Source organism: Pyxicephalus adspersus, chromosome 7 (assembly GCF_032062135.1).
Source record: "Pyxicephalus adspersus chromosome 7, UCB_Pads_2.0, whole genome shotgun sequence".
Lineage (NCBI taxonomy): Eukaryota > Metazoa > Chordata > Amphibia > Anura > Pyxicephalidae > Pyxicephalus > Pyxicephalus adspersus.
Genome location: NC_092864.1, coordinates 14,933,968 through 14,957,815, shown reverse-complemented (window position 1 = coordinate 14,957,815; position 23,848 = coordinate 14,933,968). Strand labels below are relative to the sequence as shown.

The 23,848-nt window shown below is 39.3% G+C and overlaps 1 protein-coding gene across 2 annotated transcripts in view; it reads left to right on the top strand.

The window, feature by feature from the left end:
• PRKCB (protein kinase C beta) overlaps nucleotides 1-23,848 on the top strand; it is a 159,974-nt gene that overhangs the window by 127,623 nt on the left and 8,503 nt on the right. The window contains exons 13-17 of one of the 2 annotated variants that reach the window (XM_072417574.1): nucleotides 1,048-1,186; nucleotides 1,623-1,703; nucleotides 3,608-3,715; nucleotides 9,578-9,718; nucleotides 15,092-21,193. In XM_072417574.1, coding sequence (XP_072273675.1) covers nucleotides 1,048-1,186; nucleotides 1,623-1,703; nucleotides 3,608-3,715; nucleotides 9,578-9,718; nucleotides 15,092-15,250 — 628 coding nt within the window. In that variant the 3' untranslated portion in view covers nucleotides 15,251-21,193. Of the gene's footprint in view, nucleotides 1-1,047; nucleotides 1,187-1,622; nucleotides 1,704-3,607; nucleotides 3,716-9,577; nucleotides 9,719-15,091; nucleotides 21,194-23,848 lie in introns of those variants that run through there. The other variant, XM_072417576.1, reaches the window with a different exon arrangement.

Below are 23,848 nucleotides of genomic sequence, written 5' to 3'. Positions count from 1 at the left end.
AGTTTTGATCTGCTTGTTTGCTTTCTCTAGTTTATTTTCTCCCCAATCAATATACTTTATTTTTTTAAGATTCGATAGTTTGTGGTGGAAGCACAATGTAAAGGATGTCCCAACACAACTCTATAATTCCAACAAAAAAAAACTTATACAGGTCTTTACAGACACCACAATTAACAATTTCCAATATTTATGACACCATAGTTTATTTAATATCATTTACATATACATATGCAACTTCTCTATATAGTGATGTAAGTACAATTTTTAGAACCCCTCTATAGTTCTTGATGCATTTTGCAACTTTATCTGCCTCTCATAAAGGCAGATCATGGCTGGTGGGGAGGGTCAACAGGGTGCTTTACATTGCTTATTAAAAACACCACAGCCCACGCCTTAGTACTTCTCTCAAGGGCCCTCAACCCGAATACAAGTATTGTGCTTCATTGTGGAAGGAGTTGTGAAAATATCAAAATGCCTTGACAGGTGGATGTCAGTATGGAAGAGTGAACATTTGCATCCTAGGTGATGTACACATGTGATTTAAAGACTCCATTAGTGAAAGAAATGAAATTTAATGCATAAAAGGTGAAGACCAAGGACAGAAATGGATAAATGTTGCTAAAAGTCTGCTAGCCAGGAAACGAGGAAGGCTCCATATGACTTGATAAATCTTCTAGTGCACATTGTGAGATGCTTACAGTGAGCAGTGAGTAATCAATTTCTTTATCGGAATATAGTCTGTAGAAGTCTGACTAAAGGGAAGTTTGGAGTGCAGCTTTAATCTGTCTCTGGTTCTGGGATGTCACTTGGCAAAGGAGGGCACAGAGGCGATGCTTATACCCCATTCTCATTCTGCTCCAAATCTCATTGTCTCCACAAGTTGTATGAAGCCAGTGAGGAGTTCAATCAATATTCACATTTGAAATAACATTTATGGGTGAAATGACCATTTAGTAATTCATATTTTTAGATTCTGACTTAATGCCTTCTTCATCCTTAGCTGTTACTCTTCTTTTTGACCTCTTGTGTAATATTCTGTCCACACAGAGACTTGAAGCTGGACAATGTTATGCTGGACTCAGAGGGCCACATCAAGATTGCAGATTTTGGAATGTGTAAAGAGAACATGTGGGATGGAGTGACGACAAAGACCTTTTGTGGCACCCCTGACTATATAGCCCCAGAGGTAATGTGTCCTATGAACTGATTTCTAATAGTTTATTATGCCCAGCCATCATCATCGAAGATGATTATCTGAATATAGTAATTAAGGTTGCGTGCAGCCCCCCTCAAAAATTGTTCAGTACAGTAATTGTTACCAATTATTGTTTGAATGCCATTCAGTCTGTAATTACAATGCAATCCCTCTGCATTCAACAGCTGTGGCATCCCATCGCTTTCCTGGTTGCTTGGGTAATAGACAAAGCAGATGGGAATACACTATGTAAAGTTATGTGTTATTTGTTTAGGTATATACCTTTTTATCTGTTGGCACCTAATGAGAATCTAATGCTTGCCTCTGCTAAATAAACTCAGAAAGTGTACTTGCATTCTGTACTTACAGATGTTCTTGTCAACCACCAGCAGAAATGTTTTAATCTTGTTGTATTTCCCTGGTCTAGATCATTGCGTACCAGCCGTATGGAAAGTCCGTGGATTGGTGGGCCTTTGGAATTTTACTCTATGAAATGTTAGCTGGACAGGTAAATATTTTATTTTATCTTTGGACATTTTATTATTTATTTATGTTAAACTATTTTGTTGAATTTAATGAAAAGCTTTTGGTGTTGTTAACATCAAATGGTCATTGCCCTTAAAAAGAGCTGGAGAATCACATAATGAACTAAGTTACGTAAATTTTACAGAATAAAAATCCAAAAAAACTTGCAAGCATAGAAGATCAAGTTGCTTCCCATGAATTTATGTGCTTCATACATTCATACCATCTCCGTATATTAAGAATTGAAAAGCAATTGGAGCCAGGCCTATTACCTTCACTAGTCCAGTCCAGGGTTAAAACATACTACTACAATCCAATTGGTTGCCACATGGAGCTCCTCCTGTTTTTATTTTCTGCAGTTTTTATATATCCAGCCATCCTTTTTGAGATTGTCTGGTCTATATATTTCGCCAGAGCCTTGTAATCACTAATAGCAACCATGCTTTGACTGAATAATTTAGGCTGTTACATATCTGTGACCCCCTACCGCCATCACCAACACTATTTCCTAACTGTCAACATTGTTTCTACCGGAACACTCATGACTTGATTTGCTTTGAGATAGCTGAGATTTGTTTCTCTCATTCAAACATACCCAGTTATGAAAAGATAAGGAGCTGTGATTCCTACCTAAAAACAAATGTGTTGAATCCAAGGGGATTATGTTGACATTTTAGGTATAAAATAGTTCCTGGTATTGAAGCACAAGTTGCTAAACATCAGAGATAAAATATGACCACCCTGAGGTGCTTCATCCGCTTTCATTTATTTTTTAGGACAGTAACAGTAGTGGCACACTGTAGGTTTATGTTATGATTTCCAAGCCAAATAAAAGTATAAAATTGTATGTAGAATTATTGCTGCCATTATTAAGTCAGATCAATGTTGTCATATAGTCATAAAATGGCATGCCTTCACTGTATGCTGCAATAATATGGCCAAGAATATAAACATGATTCTAAGTAAGCTTCAGCTATGCCTAATGCTCCCCCCACATAATGGCATCAATCAAGTACATTGTTTCAGCATGTGATTAGATAGAGAAACATTACTGCCACTGCAGTATATAGATTCTGCAAAACTCCATGAATCCATTGTATCCACATATGGTTGGTATCCAGATGATGAATAATAACATCAGTAGTTAAAGCAAACATGTTCTTTTTTTCAATGCAAGGCAAAGTACCAGTCCTAGGCTGACGACACTCGCTTCATTCAAAATAGTTGTAATCGTATTCAAAGGTCCCTGACCATTGCCTGTTATATTGCTATAAGTTATATTTGGTATTTGATGGTGACTGTCACACCTATGTCACACTTATGAGGTTGTTGGACATTCTATTACAAAATCATGAGCATTAATATTACATTTGCCCCTATTTCCTCTAGAAGGAAAGGCTTTCCACAAGATTTTGGAGTGTCTATGTAAATTCTCCCCTATTCAGCCAAAACAGCATTTGTATGGTTATGTACAGATTTTGGATGAGAAGACCTGGATTCATATTTCAGGTCATGACAAAAGTGTTTAGTGGGGATGAAGTCAGAGCACTGTGGAGGACACTTGAGTTCTTCCACAACCATAACTTTCAAACAATGTCCTTATGGTGCTGTTTTTTTTGCATAATGTAGAGACATTCTGGAACAGAAAAGGTTCCTCAGACTATTGCTACAACATTGGAATTTGTAAACTGTCTAACATGTCTTTGTATTAGGAGTTCCCTTCAGTGGAAACACCTAAAATAAATGTACAGGTTGTCGATGTTATTTTGGCCAAATACAGTAGTGTATATTGAGGTCTGCTGTCCAGTCTTCATTGCACAGGCAGCGATTGGTTTGTTATCCTATAGGTTTAAGGTGACTTAATAACTAGATTCTTTCCTCTTACAGGCTCCTTTTGAAGGGGAGGATGAAGATGAACTATTCCAGTCCATCATGGAACACAACGTAGCCTATCCAAAGTCTATGTCCAAGGAAGCTGTGGCTATATGCAAAGGGGTAGGGAATTGTCTGTCCACTTCTTCCAACATTGTACACTTACATATACCTAAAGTTAGCCACACACCTTGCAATCTGTACATGCTCTGCTCAATATCGTTTATGTTTACCAGCAGCTATATAGTAAAAGAGGCTTTCTTATTCATTCATATCCAGTCCCAATTTCATGGTGGATCTAAGGGAGTTTGTGTTCGTGGTTTAATTTTTTTCCCAAATTTATTTTTACTGAACAATGTATATTATTTAACTATTAACAAACAGTAATTTGTGATTACATGTGCTCATTTTAGTTGTGTGATGTGCAATTTTTATGGTCGATCACAAGACACTATAAGTCCCTCTTTCCCTTCTCTAATGGTGGCATTTCTTACTCATACTGAATATTGCATAGTACCATTCTGTCCAGGAGAACAGTGAGCCCAAACTTGCATCATGATGTACCCATGGGGGTATTATTATGTCCATGGTGGCTTTGTGGACTTATTTTTTAACCTAAAAAAAAATCGAAGAGGACCTGTGCCTGACTGCAAAGGTGTAAGTCTTTAGGGGGTTAATGCTAAAGTGGAGGCAGCAAGTTTTCAGATTTAGGGGTGTTAACAATTACTATAAAATTATAGTAGTACTGTCTATTCTGCAGGAACACTACATAATGATACATGGATTGCCTAAGGAAGAACCACAGACAGTTCATCCTGCATATATACTTTGGTGCCTTCATAGAAGGATGCGTGACTAACAGTAATACTGTAGGTAACATAAAGGAAAAAAATACTAATACAAAAACCTGATTCTACAATTAAGGCTGTTCCATGGTGAGCCTATTCTGTGCAGCGCCTGGATCCATCCCACCCCCACATTTGTAGGGAGGGGGTAGTCCTCTTAACTATAATTCTCTGTGCGTTTTTCACATCTTTCAAATGCCGTGTGAATCCAGAGTGAAGTGACAATAATCCAAACATCTGCCTGGGATGTCCCTGTGCTTGGGCTGACGCTCCTCCACCACAGGCAGGAGGAATAAGTGAGTGGGAGACAGTGATGACTGGGAGACATTGGCAGGAAGCTGTTCCAGTGGCGTGGCTTTTAGCACAGGGGGAAACACAGAACTCCTGCAGACTGGAAATGGAGTACTTGCTGTGGTTTCCGTGTTTCTTTCCAAATGTGGGTAGATTTTATTTCCTGAAGTATAGATTATATTATGCATTATGGCACACTTTGTGCTGTCTTGTTCATAATAAGTACATAGACCCATTTACACTAATCCCTATCTTAGAGCTACTGGTAAAGTAATTTCTCCAACACGGTCATCCACACTTAACACATACAGCTGTTTGGTAGTGATGTTAAAGTTTGAGGATACCTCACATACTCACTGGGATGCAGGAAGACCCATCAATACCTTTTTGTCCTGCTGATATCGGTGACATAGGGGAGATAACTACATTACTAAAAAAAATTTTAACTAAAAAAAAGTCCTGAAAGTTTTCATTAATCACCTTCTGTCTGCCGTAAGTCTAGATGGTTTGGGCTGGATTTTATGTCTGCTGCAACCTCTTATGTCTGGGCCTTAGGGAAAAGATCAAACAGAGTTTTGAATATCTTATTTAATCACTTTTCTAAATTGTTTCTTTTGAGCTTGTTCTGGTGGTGCCCCGATTTTGCTCCTTCCTTTTTGCTTTGTAGTAGAGAGAAAATAATTTTCTATGTTCAATGAGATATAATCCTGCCCCTGTAAAAAGCATTGCTCAGACCCTCTCTGCACTATGCAGTCCAGTTTTGGGCACCAGTTCATAAAAAGGACATTGTGGAGGACACTGACCCTTGCACTCTGTACACTACATACACTAGCCCTGGCCCTCTATACACTACATACACCCCACCCTGCCACTCTGTACACTACATACACTTACCCTGGCACTCTATACACTACATACCCCTGCCACTCTGTACACTACATACACTGACCATGGCACTCTATACACTACATACACTGACCCTTGCACTCTGTACACTACATACACTAACCCTGGCACTCTATACACTACATAAACCCCACCCTACCACTCTGTACACTACATACACTGACCCTGGCACTCGGTATGTTACATACACCCAAAACTGGCAATATTACTTTACCAAAGTGTGCTTATTTTACTTTATCCTCAGAGCACTGGGGTGCCCAGTAACCAGAGTTCCCTATTATGCAAATATCCAACAACTTGTGATCAATATTTAGTTTGTCTCCTTCTGTACCCGCACTATTCTGTTCTGTTGACCATTGCAAAGAAGGCCAATGAAGGGGTAGGTCATAAAGAAACCAAAAAATTTGTATTTGGGGTTTGCATAATAGGGCACCTGATAGTTAAATTTATAGATAGAGTAGGGAACTGAAAGAACCCCTGTCCTGTTTTTGCCACCTTGGTACCATTAGGAAGATTTCATGTTCATACCGAAGTGCTTAGTCTATCATATGCTTATAGCAATTCTGGGTCATTATGGGCTTTACTGACAGATCTTAGATATAACTTAGGCTATAGAATGGGTCAACTGACAGGAAGCTTGTTTCCCTAGGATTCCTTTAATAGAAACATTTTACTATTTTTCTAATGACTAGAATGCAATTCTATGGACTCAGTTTTTGTTTTTTGTAATCCAGACTTTTGATTAGCCAGTTAGTGACCATTGTACAGTATTGTACAACACCTGAAAGGTCACCATTTATATAGCATAGTTGTCAGCTCTTTATATTACAAAAGGACTGCAGGGCTTGAAAGGTGTCAATGTTGTTTTTTCTACACTAAGGCCTTTTCTATTTCTGCAACTGAGAACTGATTTGTATATGAAAATAGAATGACAGCTTCTAATAAATCAGTGTTTTAGATCTGTTGTAAATCATCCTTGCAGTGTATGTACAGCGTCACACTAATTTGACTTCATTTCTCACGTTTATTTATTCTTTTTCCCCTGGGCTAAGATTATTAAAGGCAAACAAAACACTCCGTGCCTAGATAGTGTCCTGAAGCATGCAGTGTTGGAAATTAGCATAATGGGTGTGAAGAGCACCGGGTAAATGCTAATCTTTTCCAGCAAGGCTGAACCCTAAGGCTTTACACCTCTGCCGTGTACAGGGGGTGGGTACATGCACACATGTTGGGCACACACGAGCTGGCACGTGCCTGGATATTACATACCCATGGGTCGATGCACAGAAAAGGGCTCCCAGCACAAGTGCTTGTGGAGGCTGATTGCAATCGATCTCCTCTGCTGCCCAAACAAAGCTAATAGGAAATGGCTGGGCATTGCTGGTAAGCCATTATGTCTCCCCGGAAATCTGCTGTAAGGCACTGAGTCACATCCCTTGCGTCAGACATTCGGATTTGACCAACCTGATCAGTAGCATGAATCTGAGAAGACTGACTTTTACTGAAGATGAGGCTAATGGCTTAATCTTTTAGTTTATTCCTCTAGCTTATATCATGTCTACATGCACTTGTTCCAGCATCAGCTACATTGCTCGAGACAGTGTTCATGATAATAACTCTATGGAAATGAGGTTTGAGCACCATGGGCTCACAATAAATCCCCACTATTTGTTAATCACAGGCTTTCAGCTGTACATTTGTCAGGTGTGTCAGCAGAAGGCATAAGCTATAATGCAGGGCATTGCTCCTAGTCAGCCAAGTCTTCATAGAGCCAAAAACCTAATGGAATGGATAACCCAGCCCCCTTCCTATAAAAAAGGTTATCTCCAGCAAACATATTTTCAGCATGTGTGGGAGCTTTTGTGGAGAACACATAATTCTGTCTAGCTATAAATGTTCCTTTTAATTTTGGCCTTGGAACATGGGACATCTGGCCATTTGTAGAACAAGCAAGGGACCCCCATGACAGTGCCCGATTTCCCAAGCATGCTGTTTGACAGTAGATTGCTATATTGCTCTACATGATTGACCAGTAATACTTAACAAGATTGCCCTTCACAAACTAGAATAGGGTTTGCCACAAAGTTGGCAATTTAACCTATCATCATTCCTGCACAGCATGTGTGTGCACAGCCTCCTATAGCCCCTACCAGGGCAGCAAGAACCAACCAGGTATTATTTTAATGAAAGCAGTAAATTCAAAAAAAAGGAAAGTAGGATTCTACTAAAGTAAGAATCTTCTTTCTTCTTAATATCTCATATAATGCAACCTTGTAATTAAAGATTGTCCTAAAATAATGACCCCTTATTATCAAAATATAAATTGGTGCATTGTGACTGCATACCTAGTAGTTGATTTTTATTTTATTTTAGAGAAGTATATTATATTTACATTTTTCCTGCAGCTGTATACACATAAAGAACAAACTATCACCATGGTAAATGTGGTTCTGCTTTTAGTTTGCATTATTTAAAAAAAAAAAAAAAAGTAATCATTCCAGGCTTATTATTCAACAATATTTTTTTATTTTAATTATGTAAATCTGTGTAAAGCCACAATACCTGTAAATTCTGCAGCATGTTTTCAAAGCAACAACCATTTGTGCACAGCTGTGCTGCCCCCATAGACTGCGGTGACATAAACTAGCGTCTGCGGCACATCTGCTCCATTCCTCACATCCCAGGCTCGCTTCTTTCCGTGTCACTAGCAACAGAATTGGTTGCTAAGCAGAAACATGCAGCATTTCATCTGAGGTCTTGTAACTCATACAGTATATGTATTTAGTTTAAAACACAAAATATCCAAGAAAGCTGAAAAAGGCTGGGGCTACACCTAAATGTAGGAGTTTGTTGTTTATCCTTTACCTGCCACAAGTTAACAGTTGATGACATAGTCGCCAGAGAATGTCGTAGAGCAGGGGTCAGCAAACTTTTTTGGACTACTAGGCCATTTCAGGAGATCAAGAAGGCACACTAGGCCAGAAGAAACAAGATGTCCAAGGAGAGATTTTTTCCAACAGTGACTGCAAGCGAGCAGCATAAGTTTTCCGCTCATCCGCGGTGTAGTCTCTTTATGTGTGCGCGTGTTTGGCATTGAAATGCCCCTTGAGATTTGACTGCTTGAAAGTCCTATTGGTGTCATACACACAGGGCTTTGTTGCTACGTTGAACAAAGAATAATTCGTCGGTCCATGCGGGGTTGAAGACACCGCCGAGGTCAACCTTCGGGAGACTGGTAGCTGCGCCTTGCTTCTGCTCTTTAGGCATAGTAATTGGGGTTACTGTGCGGGAACTTGATGATATTGAGAGAACTTGCGATACTGCGACAATTCAATTAGGCCAGATTCAACAATAAATAACTGGGGGGCCATAGGCTGGACTGGAATATCGGCTTGCCCGTATCCGGCCTAAAGGCCAAAGTTTGCCTACCTCTGCTGTAGAGCATCAGTCATTTGTGCATGTTCCATTAGGACTGATTACCAGATGCAGGTCCGATGCCAATTACGCTAAACCAACCCCTCTGATCATTAATTGATTGGTTGGAGGCCCCAAAGCATTGCACACCTGCTCAATATGTCCTTACATGCCAAGTGTGGATCTGCACTGCAGTCCAAACACGTAATGTTACAAAGTGAAATCAGATTGTTCATAAATGTGGCTCGAAACAATCTATATAAAAGAATAGAAGCTAAATATTCATAACTATTTGTACAAATAACACAAAATGTATTTCAGTCAATATTTACGAGCACATCTGATTTCTTCACAATCAATCAAGTTGCAAGTTGATAATGATTGCTCAAAATTCCTTTTATGTAAAATACCTGCCTATGCAAAGCTGCATTCAGTGTAAAGGAATAAGCAAATGTTTAGAATAGGAAATATGCCTAATATTGTGTCCTTCCTTGTTTTTTTAATTAAATGAAGTTCTCTTTCTTTGCAGCTTATGACAAAACACCCCGGCAAACGCCTGGGTTGTGGACCAGAGGGGGAGCGAGACATTAAGGACCACGCTTTCTTCCGATATATAGACTGGGAGAAGTTAGAGCGAAAAGAAATCCAACCTCCCTACAAGCCAAAGGCGGTAAGATTTCCCCACAGTACTATGCCCCCAATACCTTTATCTTCTTCAACTTCCTGCTGCCGTCTGTGCCAAACTCGCTCTGTTCTGTGTGCTTGTGTATTTGTGAGCACTGTGTGGTGCGTGTTTTATGTGTGGTTGCGCTCTGTGTGTGTTCACTCTATGGCTCTGTGTGTGGTGGTCAGTTTTGTGTATGTTTGCAAACAGTACGTGTACATTGCGCATCGCATAGTCTTAGACATTATAACAATCAATCAGGTCTTCTTATTGAAATATCCCTACTCCTGGTCATAACTTATCAGCTGGAATAGCATTTTTTTATTTTATCATCCCCAAACTTCATTAAACTAAAAAAAATCTTTTTGGTGGGGCTACTACCACACACTCCAACTTTTTTGAAGACAAGGTTTTGTTTTTTACCTTACCCCTTGCTCCCTCAGTGGCTGACAATCTCCTCTGCTATCAAACATTGGATGGGCCTTCCGTATCCCCACTTACAATGCAGGGCTGTTGGTCCTGCATTTTATGGGAATTACGTCAGTGCCTATAACTGCAGCTCAGAAATAATGCTACAGGGGACTGGTTGCATAGAGGAGGCTACAGGTTTGAGGTTCTTTACAAAACCCCTCAGATGCATTTTTGCATTTATCCCCTGGCAGTGTGGGAAAAGCCTAACTGCACAGATAGTGTTTTTTTGTTTTTGTTTTGTTTTTTAATAACTGGAACTGAACTTTAATTTTTTTTTAGTTTGCCCTCTTCCTATCCCTACTTTGCTAGTCACCAGATATAGAGCATAGTAACCTGGTGTTTGCACTAAAAACTTGAAAATATTCTACTGTTTAGGTAGTTAGGTAAGTGATAATGACGCTGGACTTCTAGGGCTTTAAGGAACCAACTCTAGGGCTATCACTGATGACCGCAGCGATCATCGGGACTTTCCTTTTCAATCACATAGTGTGGAAGAAGAAAACCAAAGAAAGAAATTGATTGCTTAGAACAGCCATTTTAAACCAGGATTCTGTGAATACCCCAAGTGGTTGCTAGAAGTTGTGACCTTCCATTTGACAGTGCCTCTTTTGGGGCCAATATCACTTGGCCAAGCCTGTAGCATAACACCAATGACCTGTATGGTAGTATACTACACAGGGAAAACTCCCTGTAATGTAAAGAACATTTTAATCAGTGACCTCCTATGAACTGAATTCCACAGGGTTTCATTTGCAGTAAAAGTATCGTGAAAGGCTAAAGGTTATGTGCTCTGCACTTGTCACTAAAAGAGACACTGATGGTTTCCAGCCAAGGTAATGATGTATCTGGAAGGGCCATCACCTGAACCCCATATACCTTTGCTCCAACCCATCAACTTGCTTTTGTGCTGCTGGTGCTAAAATCTATTTTGTGGACAACCCAGGGGTGCAGTGGTATCACTCTTTGTCATACCAAGGTGCAATAGGCTGCTAGGCTCAGGCACTGTTGCAAAGAAGCAAGTAGTTTCACCAGCTCCAGGGGGCACAGGAAATATTCAGGGGTCACCTTGTGGTGTATAGTCAAGGTAAAGGTATTTCTTTAAGAATTATTAGGTCTGATGAACAGAAACCTTAGGAGGTTGCTTTTTTAAAAACAACCTATTGCTAAGCAAAACAATCGTGAGCAAATCCACAGATAAGACCTGCCATCCTCTAGTTGAGAACCAGCATTTTTTTTAAATGGTGGTCTTGGCTTTTTACTTTCTGAGATATTCCCTTAAAAAAAAACTATACAAATTCTGATTGCATAGTGCAGCAATGAGAAATTATCGTCCCACGGTTGGCTTCCTCCGCGCACCTGTCTGATTTTCAGCATGTAGAGGTTTACGAAATCCTGACATGGAGGATGAGGAGGAGAAAGGGGTCTCGTGACTACATATACCCCTCCCTCCGACTCCTGTTTGCCTTTCTGTGACCTATTTTAGTGTGAGCAGGAGAAGCTGAGGCATTCTGACAGTTTACAAGACAGCAGCAGTCTGAATAATTCAATCTTTATAGTTTGCAGTTACATTTATTAAAAATGCACCATCTGTTTTGCTGCTTCTTTCTGAAAGGTATACACAGCAGAGTGGTATGCATTTATTACATAATGCCTCAGCATAAGTCTTGTGCTTTTAATCACATAAATGACTGCAGTAAAAAAAAAAAAAACCCTTGAAGTTAAAATAGAAATGTGCGAGGATGTGAAGCCTTACTGTACCAGTTATATCAAGCTCTAGGGCCTAACATATCTAAGAGATTACCCAAAAAGTTTTCTGTGTATTTGTTCTTTATACCCATTTCTCCATTTCTCTCTCCCAGTGCATGAGAGAGAATAAATCTGATTTCTCTGCCCAACATAGACCGCTTTACACAGAAAGCTAAACTCATAAAGTTAGAATAATATTTTTCAGCAGTGATAATTGAAAATATCACTTTTTTTATGATTAAAATAGTTATTTTCTTGGCATTATAGCTTTATGAATTGAGCCTTGTGTTTTGAAAAATAATGTTTTGAGTCCCCTGACTCTACTGGAAAGCTTATTAAAAAAAACCTAAATATTCTTACGGGTGAACTCCAAGAACAAACATATTCACCTTAATATATTCCTCAATAGTCACAAAGGATTAAAACCTATCTATTACATCTATTATCAGCAGTGACTGATCATTACTATGAGAACCCACACTAAGTAAGAAAACACACATCTTTCGTATTTAGATAGTATTTGCTTATCCTAAGGCTCATCTTTAACAAAAAAAAAAAATGAGCTACAAGACAAGCCCTCACAGATCTCTGTAACTGCAGGCACCTTGGAATAATTCATCCTCACAAATGTCAGCAGAAGCACTTGCTTTTTTTATTTCAGCAGTAAAGTAGGGAAATGGCTTCATGATAGCTTTGAGCTGTCTGGCCCAAATGGTCACCCTGTTGGAAGAAATTAGTTCTGCTCTTACACCAGTGTTCTTCATGGCAGTAGAGTGTAGTCAGGGCACCATTCAGCAAATACACAAAAGATTTGAATTGTCAGAATTATAATTAAACATTTGTTTTTATTCCTCACATTTAAGAAGTGCAACATTTTCAGAGCCTATAACCTCTAACAATGCAAAGAAGGATTCTCTAAAAAGTAGTTCGGTCTCACCAACATAAAAGGGTACCCCAGCAATTTACTATGAAAACACCACCAAGACTCCTCTTTGGAGGTGTCTAACAGCATTGTAATAGCAGTTTTATAACCACACTGAGACGCTCCCTGCAGCTTTCCAGGTCAATCTCCTGTTAAACAGCCTCCAAAAACCTGAATGTGATCCAGAGTCCTGCCAAGCAATTTTTAACTGGTTTTAAAGTGTTTTGGAAGCATCCAAGGGCAGGAGCCACACATTACTTTGACAATTTATCAGAACATAGCCTTACATTAGACGAATATGAGACAGTTAAGTGAAGTTCTTTCACAGATTCTTGTTCGTGTCTATGAATCTCCATGGAAGTGCGTGCCTTAACAACCATCAGTGAGTCATGCTGAGCTCCTCATACATCACAGACTGAAGAGTGCTCTTCTCTAAATACTTTTATCTATTACTTAGGGAGCCTTTTTAAGAATGGCATAGATCAGTCTGTGTGTCTTTAACAGAGGAGATCATTTATAGGGGTTCAGCATTCATTAAGATACATGGAAGACTCCTTTATTATGGGGAAGGGGGGCTTATTTTGAAGGCCATTTATCCAGTCCAGTCATTGCAATGTTCTCAACTTGGAGCTGCAGGTAATATCACTAGAATCAAACAAGAAATATGATAAACCTCACAACATTTACTGAAATTTAAAACATATACATTTGCTAGACTTACCACTTACTTTAATCATGGCCATTGGAAAGTAAAGGTTTCTATGGCTAAAAGCTACATCTCAGCCAAAGAAGCGCCACGTCCGCCACCAGCTATGGATTTGGTCAAAAGCTGCGTTAAAAAAGTTTTTGGGGTTTTTTTTCTTAGTAGTTTTAGGAAGGTATCTACAGCTTCAGTAACCAGTTAAACTAAACTGTAAGTACATAAGTATACACGTACATACACTGTACGTACATGTAAGTGTGAAATAGCAGGAAAAAATTGGGATTATGTTCACCAAGGGGTTTCATTTTCCTGGAGGAATACTTAGACCTGGTTTTCATTAAAGTCTCATTTGCTTGGTCAGCCAATCAGTCTGTCTTCAATGTTTTTGTCACAGAAAAGTTTATTAAACCTCTTTTCAATTGGGCACACCCAGGTAAAACATTTTTTTCTTTTTACCATCAAGCAATTGGGTACCAGCTGTTAGTGAATAGTTGTATTTGACAATGACATCTAGGGCTTGATTTGTTATTGTGATAAAACATTTAATTTTTTTTTTATTTAACACTAGACAATTTCTAAATCTAGATTTACTATTTAAAATTTTCCAATCATCTTGGAAGATCATTTTTTTAATTTATAAAATAAATGAACATTTCCCAATCCCATAATTTTTAGCAGCCATTGAGCCCTAAAGTTTGACGTTTTTAACTTCCCTGTGACTCCCATGTCCCCACACGTCCTTTTTGAATTTCCATGTCTTTTATGTTGTCCCCATGTTTTGTTCATGTCTACGCTGCTTTCAATGTCAGGGAGTCTGAATGGCTTCAAATTAGAAGATCGTCAGTTGAAAAAAATCACATTTGTAGAGAGGCATTCATTACTTACTATGTGTAAGATATTCTACCTAGCTTATGGACATTTTTTGCCATATATTGTTCTTGTTTCTATGGATTTTTAGGACAAAGTTTTAGGCTTTTAGGCATTTCTGCCTGCACTACTTAAAGTAAGTCCATGTAAAAAAACATTCCAGGCAGTTTGTGTTGTCTTTTAGAATCCCGTGAAATGACGTGAAGTGAACATTGTCTTCCAATTGGCTGTTATGAAGCTATAACGCATTTTTTTGTTGTATGAGGATCTTCCTAGAAAATCCAGTTTATTTATATTCATTTAGATAGCACCTTCTGCAACCTAGTGATTCATCTAAAGTATTCTAAAGTAGTGGATTGTACAATCTTAATCTACAAGTTTATAGATATGTATGAATTGTTTGTGGAAAAATGGTATCTATGGTTGCTGTAGACAGTCCATAGTCTTTGCAGTGACTCCCTAGGTGAAATTAACAAAAGATTATTTTGATCCAATTCTCATCTGAAGCCATTAAAAAATATCTGTCCCCCACTGTTGGTGTATCAAGTTCCTCTCCTTCTTTCAGACTTCCTTACTTCCACAGTTTTTTGTTTTTGTTTGAATTTATTTTCATATTTCATTTTTTTACATATCCCATGGTTTGTTTTTCTCCCCCCTCCTCCTTCCATAGTGCGGCCGAAATGCTGAGAACTTCGACCGGTTTTTCACCCGCCATCCACCAGTGCTAACACCACCTGACCAGGAGGTCATCAGGAACCTCGACCAATCAGAATTTGAAGGATTTTCCTTCATTAATGCTGAGTATGCAAACCTGGAGATGAAAGACTGATGAAATGGTTGCCTGTGTTTCCCCCAGGTTACATACAGCCCTTGGCTGTCCCACTGTAATCCTTCCTAGGGTGGCATGGCCACAGTGTTCGCCCCACCAGCCCCTTTACTTTGCATTACTATAGCAGCCATGTTGCTGAGTACTGTATGTCTGATCCAGCATGTGTGACTAGGCCTCACTGTGTGTACAAAGGCCTGTTGTTTGTGTCGTGTGTATTCATCAGTAAGCCAAAAGACAGGTCTTCATGTTGGAGTTTTTGAAAGGACGGCTTTTCTTGTTACCTTGAGCAACCTAGCACAATATTTCAATTCATTCTTCCATGCTGCACTAGAAACATATTAGGAACACTGTGGGTATCCAGAAAAGTTTTCCTTCACAAACTTTCAACCTTGAGCCCTAGACCATGCATAAATCTTTTGGATACATTGACTAAGTAGCACACGAAGACCTGCGGCTAGCAAAGTAAGAGGAATTTCCCTGGCAGAGGATGGTGATTTTTTTTTTTTTTGGACAAGCACATTACCTATTTGTATATCTATATGTTGCAGCATTTGTTTTCTTGTCAAGTTCAAACTATAGAAAATATATATACTAAGAAATATGGGTTTTACTCATAATCTGAAATCTGTGAATTTATTAAACATTCCCAGGAGGTGGACATAAATACAGATGTGACTTTGCAATCAGCACTAAAAAAACCTGTGCACTAAACATGTAATTGCTGGTGGGCTTGAAGAGAATCTGCAACCAGGCTTTGGACAATCATGTACTATGTATTGTCACCTTCCTTCAAGGTAGAGTCCTGTGGAACACAGAGCAGCCAGATCTTCACAAGAAACCCTCATTGACCTCTGTAGCCGCAGGCAATGTGGTGCAATATATTTTCAACATTTACACCCAAAGCCCCATTTAATTCTCCAAACAGTTGCTCAGCAGCCTTTCTGGCCTTTTTATATGTAAAGATACAGCAAGACCTGAGGGGTGCTGACCTGCTGGATCAGTGCTCTAATGGAAAAGCAAGGCGAGCCAAGCTGCAGAGTCACTGCTAGGAGGAAATAGGGGGGAGCTGAGCTGCCTAGAGGACTGAATATTAACAATGAATTGCGTCATAATACCTGCAGCTACTAAAGTCAGTGGGGGTTTGTTGTAAATCTTTTTTACAGATTGTTACAAATTTGTCTATGTCCTGGTCATGGTATTTATTGTTACCTTTTTGACAAAAGTATGGTGACTGCCATTGTTTGCCTCCTAAAAATCCTAGCTGCTTTGCTTTAATGCTGATTTATTTGGCCTAAGTATACTTTGTGGCAGCCTCTATTTTTCTCTCAGGAGTTGTTTCCTTTTAAAAAGTAACTCAGTTCAAGAGATCTCACGATAACTTATGTCTACAGCCTGTGAGACCTTCAGGAGGAAGTGAACGGCACAGTAATATTGTATTCTGTGCCTTCTTGTAGATTCTTTATAGTAATACAAGTGGTGACAACAACAGCTTGGCTTATAAAAGCTGTTTAAGTGTGTATGTGGACCTCAGCTATGGGTGCATGACTCCTTCAGAAAACGAAAAATCTGTTTTAGATGCAATTGCTTTTTCAACCGTACTCCAAGGAACTACCCTTGCAGTGAGGTTTCCCCTTCACTGCCAGGGTCAAACACTCATTTCTTCGTCTAGGGTACCGTTAAAAAGCCCAAATTCATTCCTTATTCCTCATGCTCCAGCAGTCAGCACTTTCTTCGATGCTTCAGGTTGTGGGTGGGCTTCCTGTGTCCTCATTTGCAATAAAGGACTGCAGATCCTCTATTGTATTTGATGATGGCGGAGTGTCTTCAACCAACAGAGCCACAATAACAAGATAGGAGGAAGCCTGCAGGAAGGATAAAGTAACTAAACGATCTTTTAATGTGTACCCAAACCAAAAAAAGTATTTAACCCTTGCAGTGGGAAGAGGTGCTGTGCATGTGTAGTTTTGACCTACACCTGTACTATGCTGAAAGGCTAATAGCATTTAAAATAGAATAGAACACTTTCATGGAGAAATATAATAGTATCTCTATTTCTCTGATCATCAGACAAGTGAAAATTTTAATTTTAGGTTCAGTTTGCATGATCCCTTTCTTCCTCACTATGTTAGCTGGGCAAATATATTTCAAAGAAAAAAAAACATCACATAGCACCTATGGTGGAAATGTGGGTTTCCCAAACCTCTGAGCTGTGTGAGCTATCTGTATGATATAATAAACATGAACACAAATACATAGTTTGTAAAGGTGCTAGTCACCACTGCATATTTGTAGCTTGGCATCTCTTTGTTTGGATTGTATCATTTTCAAAGCATAGCCCTACAGATTTGCCTAGAAGCATGGAATTTCCCTTAGTTGCACTGCTCCAAATTTCTGTCCAGTGTAAGCCACAGCTGTGTTTCTTCCATCAGACTGCCAATTCCCTTCTGACAGCAAAAGCTCCTTTTTTCCCCCCCACTGTATGCTCTCTTCGAGTTGCCCCGCACTCTACTTTCATATTTCCAAAGGGGCCAAAACATATCGATGTCAGAGAATCCAGCAGATGTTTGTGTGTGCTGGACCCCCATCATAATCAACATCATCATCATCATCGTCATTTCTGCATGAGTGAAGGAGATAATGCACTAGCACAGCGAGTGCCCCAGGCTCTGCTACAAATTGGCCATTCCGCATGCAGCCTTAGCCAAGCATTAACTCATTTACCCTCTTCACATTCGGGGCCTAGAACATAAGCAAGCCCTCGGTTCTCTGGAAGCTGCATTTCTGTGCCTTTTATTTGGACAGGAATGCATCTGATTGGTGTAGGTAAGCCTGCTTTTACTAGGGAGTTGTCTGTCAAAAACTGCAGTTCTACCAGCTTAATCAGTAGTGTACAGAGTATAGGAATACTTGCCAATCAGCCAAGAATCATTTCTTAAATAGATCTAAACCCAATCACTAAAATTTCACAAGCTATAACCGTTCAGGGATGAATATTTAACTGATAACTCAATTGTGCTTCAGAGTTTTCAATGGTGCGTCAGATGTACCCTTGGCAGAGACCATACATGACCATTTCGTAAAGTATCACAGGAAAGTTGTTGTGATTAAAATTAATAGAATAAGCAGAATACTTATATAAAGAAAAAACATTGAATATACCTGTTGTACAGACTTAGTCCTTTGTTGTCACTATAGAGAACCTGGTTCAAAAGAGCGATGTGCAGCCCATGCTGGAGCACGTACATGTAGACTGGAATGGGCTGAAAGATGTTAGAGGGGATCAGAAACACTGGGATTCAAATGATGAAAACAGTATTTAACGGAAAAAAAAAAAAAAAAAAGATTAATACACAGTACTACAGACCTACCACTAAAATGAAAGGGCCTCTTAAGCTGGCCCTCTCCTCCTACTCAAATCACCAACTATAATCCCTGACCTATGCAGAGACAGTCATGTCGAACACGGAGCAGCCAAAATTTTATCATATGCACATTTTCTATCTGTATGGTAGCAGTGGTCCAGTAGGGCCAGCATGATCTTTTTTTCCGATAACTTCCCACCCCAAGAGTGACCTAAAACTCAAGCATCAGACCCTACATGTACTCCAGAAAAGCAGTGAGGTACTGGCATGGTTACCGCTTCTTTACAGCCATAAACTGTGCCCACAGTCTAAACAGTGGCTTTCTATAGTTAGGAGTGGCAGTAAGTGGTTCAGTACTGCCTCTTTATTAGGATCCATTGGTAGCCTTAAAGTAGAACTGAATCTGCTCTTCCCACCTGTCTCTGTTCCCTCACAGGTTGCCACCATCTTTGTTGTTTACTTTCTGAAGATGATCTTCAGCCATCTCGATTGTCCGTGCCCGCATGACAGGCATGCAGGAATTTGTTCATTCCTGCAACCAAAGTTGATGCTGCACATGCACAGCTCAGGTTTTTTCCAGATACCCAGAGCCATCAGGCAGGAAAGAAGGATTATGGCAGAAGGGACATCACCTAACCCTTTCTTTAATAATGACCTGCCTGATCATGTATTCTAAAAAGTGGAACTTTAACATGTTCACCATCAAGTCTAACATTCCCATTAAACTTAATTTTCAAAACCCAGTGGAAAAAATGTGTAATTTTATGTTTAGTGCCATCTTTATTACCCTTTACAAAGCATCATTTAATAATTTGTTTAGTATTATTGCAGATCTTGACAGACATTTCCATTGCAGTACCTACAAAATCTAATATAACTCTTCCTTTGAGAAAGAGGCAGTAAAACATTCCCAAAGCAGCTGCTGCAATGTTCCTCTCAACAAGAACCTGAACAATCCTGATAGAATTCCAACAACCCCATTAAATGTTTGGTGATCAGTATTGGTAGTGTATGCCAGAAAATGAAATGGGAAAACATTAACTAGGTTTCTGTAGTAAAAGAGATGCAGAGGCCTGTACACATTTATATAATATTCAGGGCCTTTGCTTTTGTTAAACACTACTATATAAATGTGAAAGTTTGACAAAAGCAATTTTAATAAGAGATAATTACTTCAATTTTAGTTGGTAGCCACATTTTTAGAAGATTTCTAGAATTTCTAGAACTGATGTAAAATTCGCTTGTTGCTTTTCTACACTTTAACTACAGCATTTCTAAGCATCCCCCCCCGTTTTTGTATATGGCAGCATTTCTGCATCTGTGTGTCCTGGGCCTGCAGTCAAATTACATACAGTCCACTGTATGTATGGCATTTCCTGCATGCCTTTAAGTCCAAGTTCAAAGCCCAAAGCGGTAGGAGTATCCCCTATTGTGTCCACTTATAGGGTGCAGAGTTAATCAAAACACTTTGCCACTTTGAGATACTTATACTAACATCTAGCTAATTGCAGAAGAGATATTTGTACAACACTAGGATCCAGTTTGTGTTTATGTGGAGTTTACCATTTTACAAACCAATGTTTTAAGCATTATCACCAGTGCTGACATGTTCTGGGCTACCTGGGTCAGTGGCTAGCACTGTGGCCTTGCACCCCTAGAGTGCCAGCTTTGCTTGCTTCCATATCCTAAAACAGTGGTAGGTCAATTGGTTTCCTAAAGATACCTTTAGCAGTGTTGATCCCAGAAATTGTTTTTTAAGCCGGGTGGGAAGAAATTGTAGGTGGGTGGCAGCCCCTGTATAATGACCCAAATCTTCAGTAACCACACAAAAACAGCCAAGTGGTTATGGAAAAGTGATGGGTGGTGCACCAGGCTAAAAGGGGCTGGGGGGAACACTGCTTTAGGACAGGTTTGCACTGTTTAAGGGAGGTTACCTGAAGCCAGGTACATTTTCCAAGGCTGAAAATCTAATATTGTCACTAATATGGCAGGTGTGGCTGGTGGCCTAACAAATACCATTCATCACATCTTCCAGAAATCTGTTTGCAGTTATCAACGGGCAATAAACTGACCTCTTCTGTGCGTTTTTATTTTATTTTTTGGAAAGATGTTTTGTTGCTAACATTTTTAAACCTCATTTTCAGTCTATTGTGTTATAAGATGTGTAGTGTAATGTGCCAATTCAAAGTCCATATCAATAAAATAAAGTCCACAGTCCAAAATTCTGTTTTAGTGGACCAACATTGAGCTGATTATTCTCACCAAGTATGGAAATTTGGCTGGTGCTTTCTTTTTTTCTATCAGAGCATATGTTGTCACATGACTTTAGCATCTATTTTGTATTTAGACTCAAACCTTTTGTGTTGTGTCACAGTGATGGTCCTTTGTAGATTGATAGATTGTATTTTTTTGGATTATGCACCAAAAGATTTCTAGACTTGTGGATCAAAACCAGGAGCCTGAAATGGGTCTGAAAAATGTTTTATTAAGAAAAAAGATTAAAAAAGGCCAGTGTAATCACATGTTGTGTACTCTTTAACCCATATATAAACATATTAAAATACTGAACTGTTTTTACTAAGCTGAGGGTGTCTATACATGATGTCTTTCAATGCATTGTTACTAAGTTAGGAGAGAAAAGTTAGTGAATCTGACATTCATCAATCTCTGGTGAGAGATCTTCAGTGGCAGTGATTGAGTATGCACCAGAACATGTTGGGTGAATGCCAAATCCACTGCTTTATAAATAGATATATCAAAGTTAATCCTGACCATACACACATTACCAGATCATTAAGTGAAACCTTTGGGTCAATATTTTAATAGAGGTTTTTCGATTTTGCTGAGTGACATAAAACAATGAATAAAGTTTGTTACATCCCCCAATTTTTAAGCCAATCATGCAGTGTATGGAAGAATTGATATCTTCCAAAATGATCACCACTTTTACACATATTCCAATAAACATTTGACATGGAAGGAACACAGTTTGGTAAATTAACACTTTGGTTTCATGAAACAATTTCATATCTCTTGTCACTGTCACTGCCTGGCTAAAACAAGTCACACACACTAATATTTTGTTGGACAGCCTTGAGTGTGGCACACGTTCACCATGATATCATTTCTTTGGACTTGTGCAATGCTACAACATTTATTTCAATTCAGAGTTGCATTCATTTTTTGCCGAGATCTTGCATTGATAATGGTGGGTTAGTCGGACCACTGGGGAAAGTCTTCTCCAGCACATCCCAAAAATTCCCAATGGGGTCTGGATTCTGAGGTGGCCAATCCATGTGTGAAATGATGTCTCATTATCCCCAAACTTGAGCCCTGGAATTGTCATCTTGGATATTGCCCGTTGCATCAGGGAAGAAAAAAAATCCAATTATGGAAAAACCTTGTTATTCAATATGTTAGGTGGTCAAAGAACCTAATTTATTAGGCACATAGCGTTACTGGACCTATCCCTTACCAAAGGAAGCAACCCCAGGCCATAGCGCTGCCCCAACACGCACCTCAGATAATAAACAATGTCTCCACAGGCACCCCAGATCACAAAAAATTCCCCACAGACTTGGTTTTTTTTTTTTTTTTTGCCAGACAGTGTATGTAATTTTGGGTAGATTAGGAAAGTGTTAGAAACCTTGTTAGTCTTCCTGCTGCCTAATCCCCCTCCCCTTCACTAAGAAGATTAATCCATTTGTTTTGTTGACCAATAAAAAGTGTTTTGTTGTCAATAAAAGTGTTTGAAATTCCAAAATTTTACAATTGCTAGCAAAAGAGGTATATCATCCAGGGTAAACATATGATAAAGCAGACATATCATGACATGTTTAACATTATATAAAAGGGTGGATAACCCTTTTATATATTGATAAAATGTCTCATTTTTTAAACATGTTTATTAAATACTTTTTTTTTATTTGAAGGGGAAGAGACCTTCTGTCTTACCGCAGTTAAAGACTAAATAGGGAACCTGGAGCCTCCTGGGATACCTATTCAAGGTATCCCAGGAGGCTTTGGCTGCTCCTTCTGCACATGCTCGATCTTGGGCACGTATGGAAGAGGCTTTCCCGAAATGTAGAAAAAAAGTGCCATTCCCACGCATTCACAGTGCAAGATTGGGTGACATAAACAGAAGAAGATGATGGTGGTGCCCGCTGGTTCCTCCACACCAGAAAGAAGAAATCTGGGATGGTGCAGGACAGACTGAAATCGGATTGCGGAGGGAACGTGGGTTCTTTGAAAGTAAGGATGTTTTTTTTTTTTTTTTTTTTTTTAATGAAAGTTCCACTTTAAAAAGTTAATTTTTGCTTACTTCTTGTTGGGTTCATGGGACAAGGGTGAAGGGAAATCATCTCAGACAGCAAACCAAAGAATATGATGAGTTTTTACCTATTGCAGCATTGGCTTTAGATACGCTTTATATTTTTAAAGAATCTAAGCTAAGCTCCGTCCAAACACCATCCCCACCTTGTAACTCTTAGAGACTACAAAGACATGAGTTCCCTGCATTCTTTTCATCGTATTCTCCCCTACGTAAGGCCATGATGATGACAGAGTGGGTTTACAGGCCATGTGCCCCAAAGGAACAAACGTCCAGTCAACAGTAATACCACATAACAATTGCCACTTTACATTCCTTTTACGTTGATTTTCAGCTCTTGCGCTGGCTCGGCTTTAAAAATAATACATCGTTTTCTTCAAATCCAGGCTAATGTTTTTGCAGGGGCACATAAGAAGGGGTTAATAAGGAGCAGAGCCATCGTTGAAGTGAACTCTCGTTTTAACCCTGAGGGCACGGCTAGAGGAGTGCCCGCTCTGTAAGACTTGCGTCCCTATTTAGTGGAAGAGACTACCAGGGCCTACATTCGTTCAGCGTGCTCTGTGTAGCATGGTAGAACGGTTGCTATGGTAACTGTCAGAACATGTGAGCTTTGGGCATCTTGTGGAGAGATGGGTGAAGATCTGCTTCTGCTGTAGGGATTTAACCCTTGTGCTAGTGAAGGCTATAGATTACAGGGTGGGAATATCCTTCCACTTCAAAGCAGAAGCCTTTGCTTGTAATACCATTTACGCAGGACTCGAAAAGGCTTATTCATTAGCACCAAGATGAAGAGGTATAAACCCCAAAAGAAATTCTAGACTTCAGTGCCGTGAAATGTGGTTTGTACACTCTACTGCATTCTGCACACAATGATCATTCTTAGTTGCATCTCTTGAGATGTTTGAG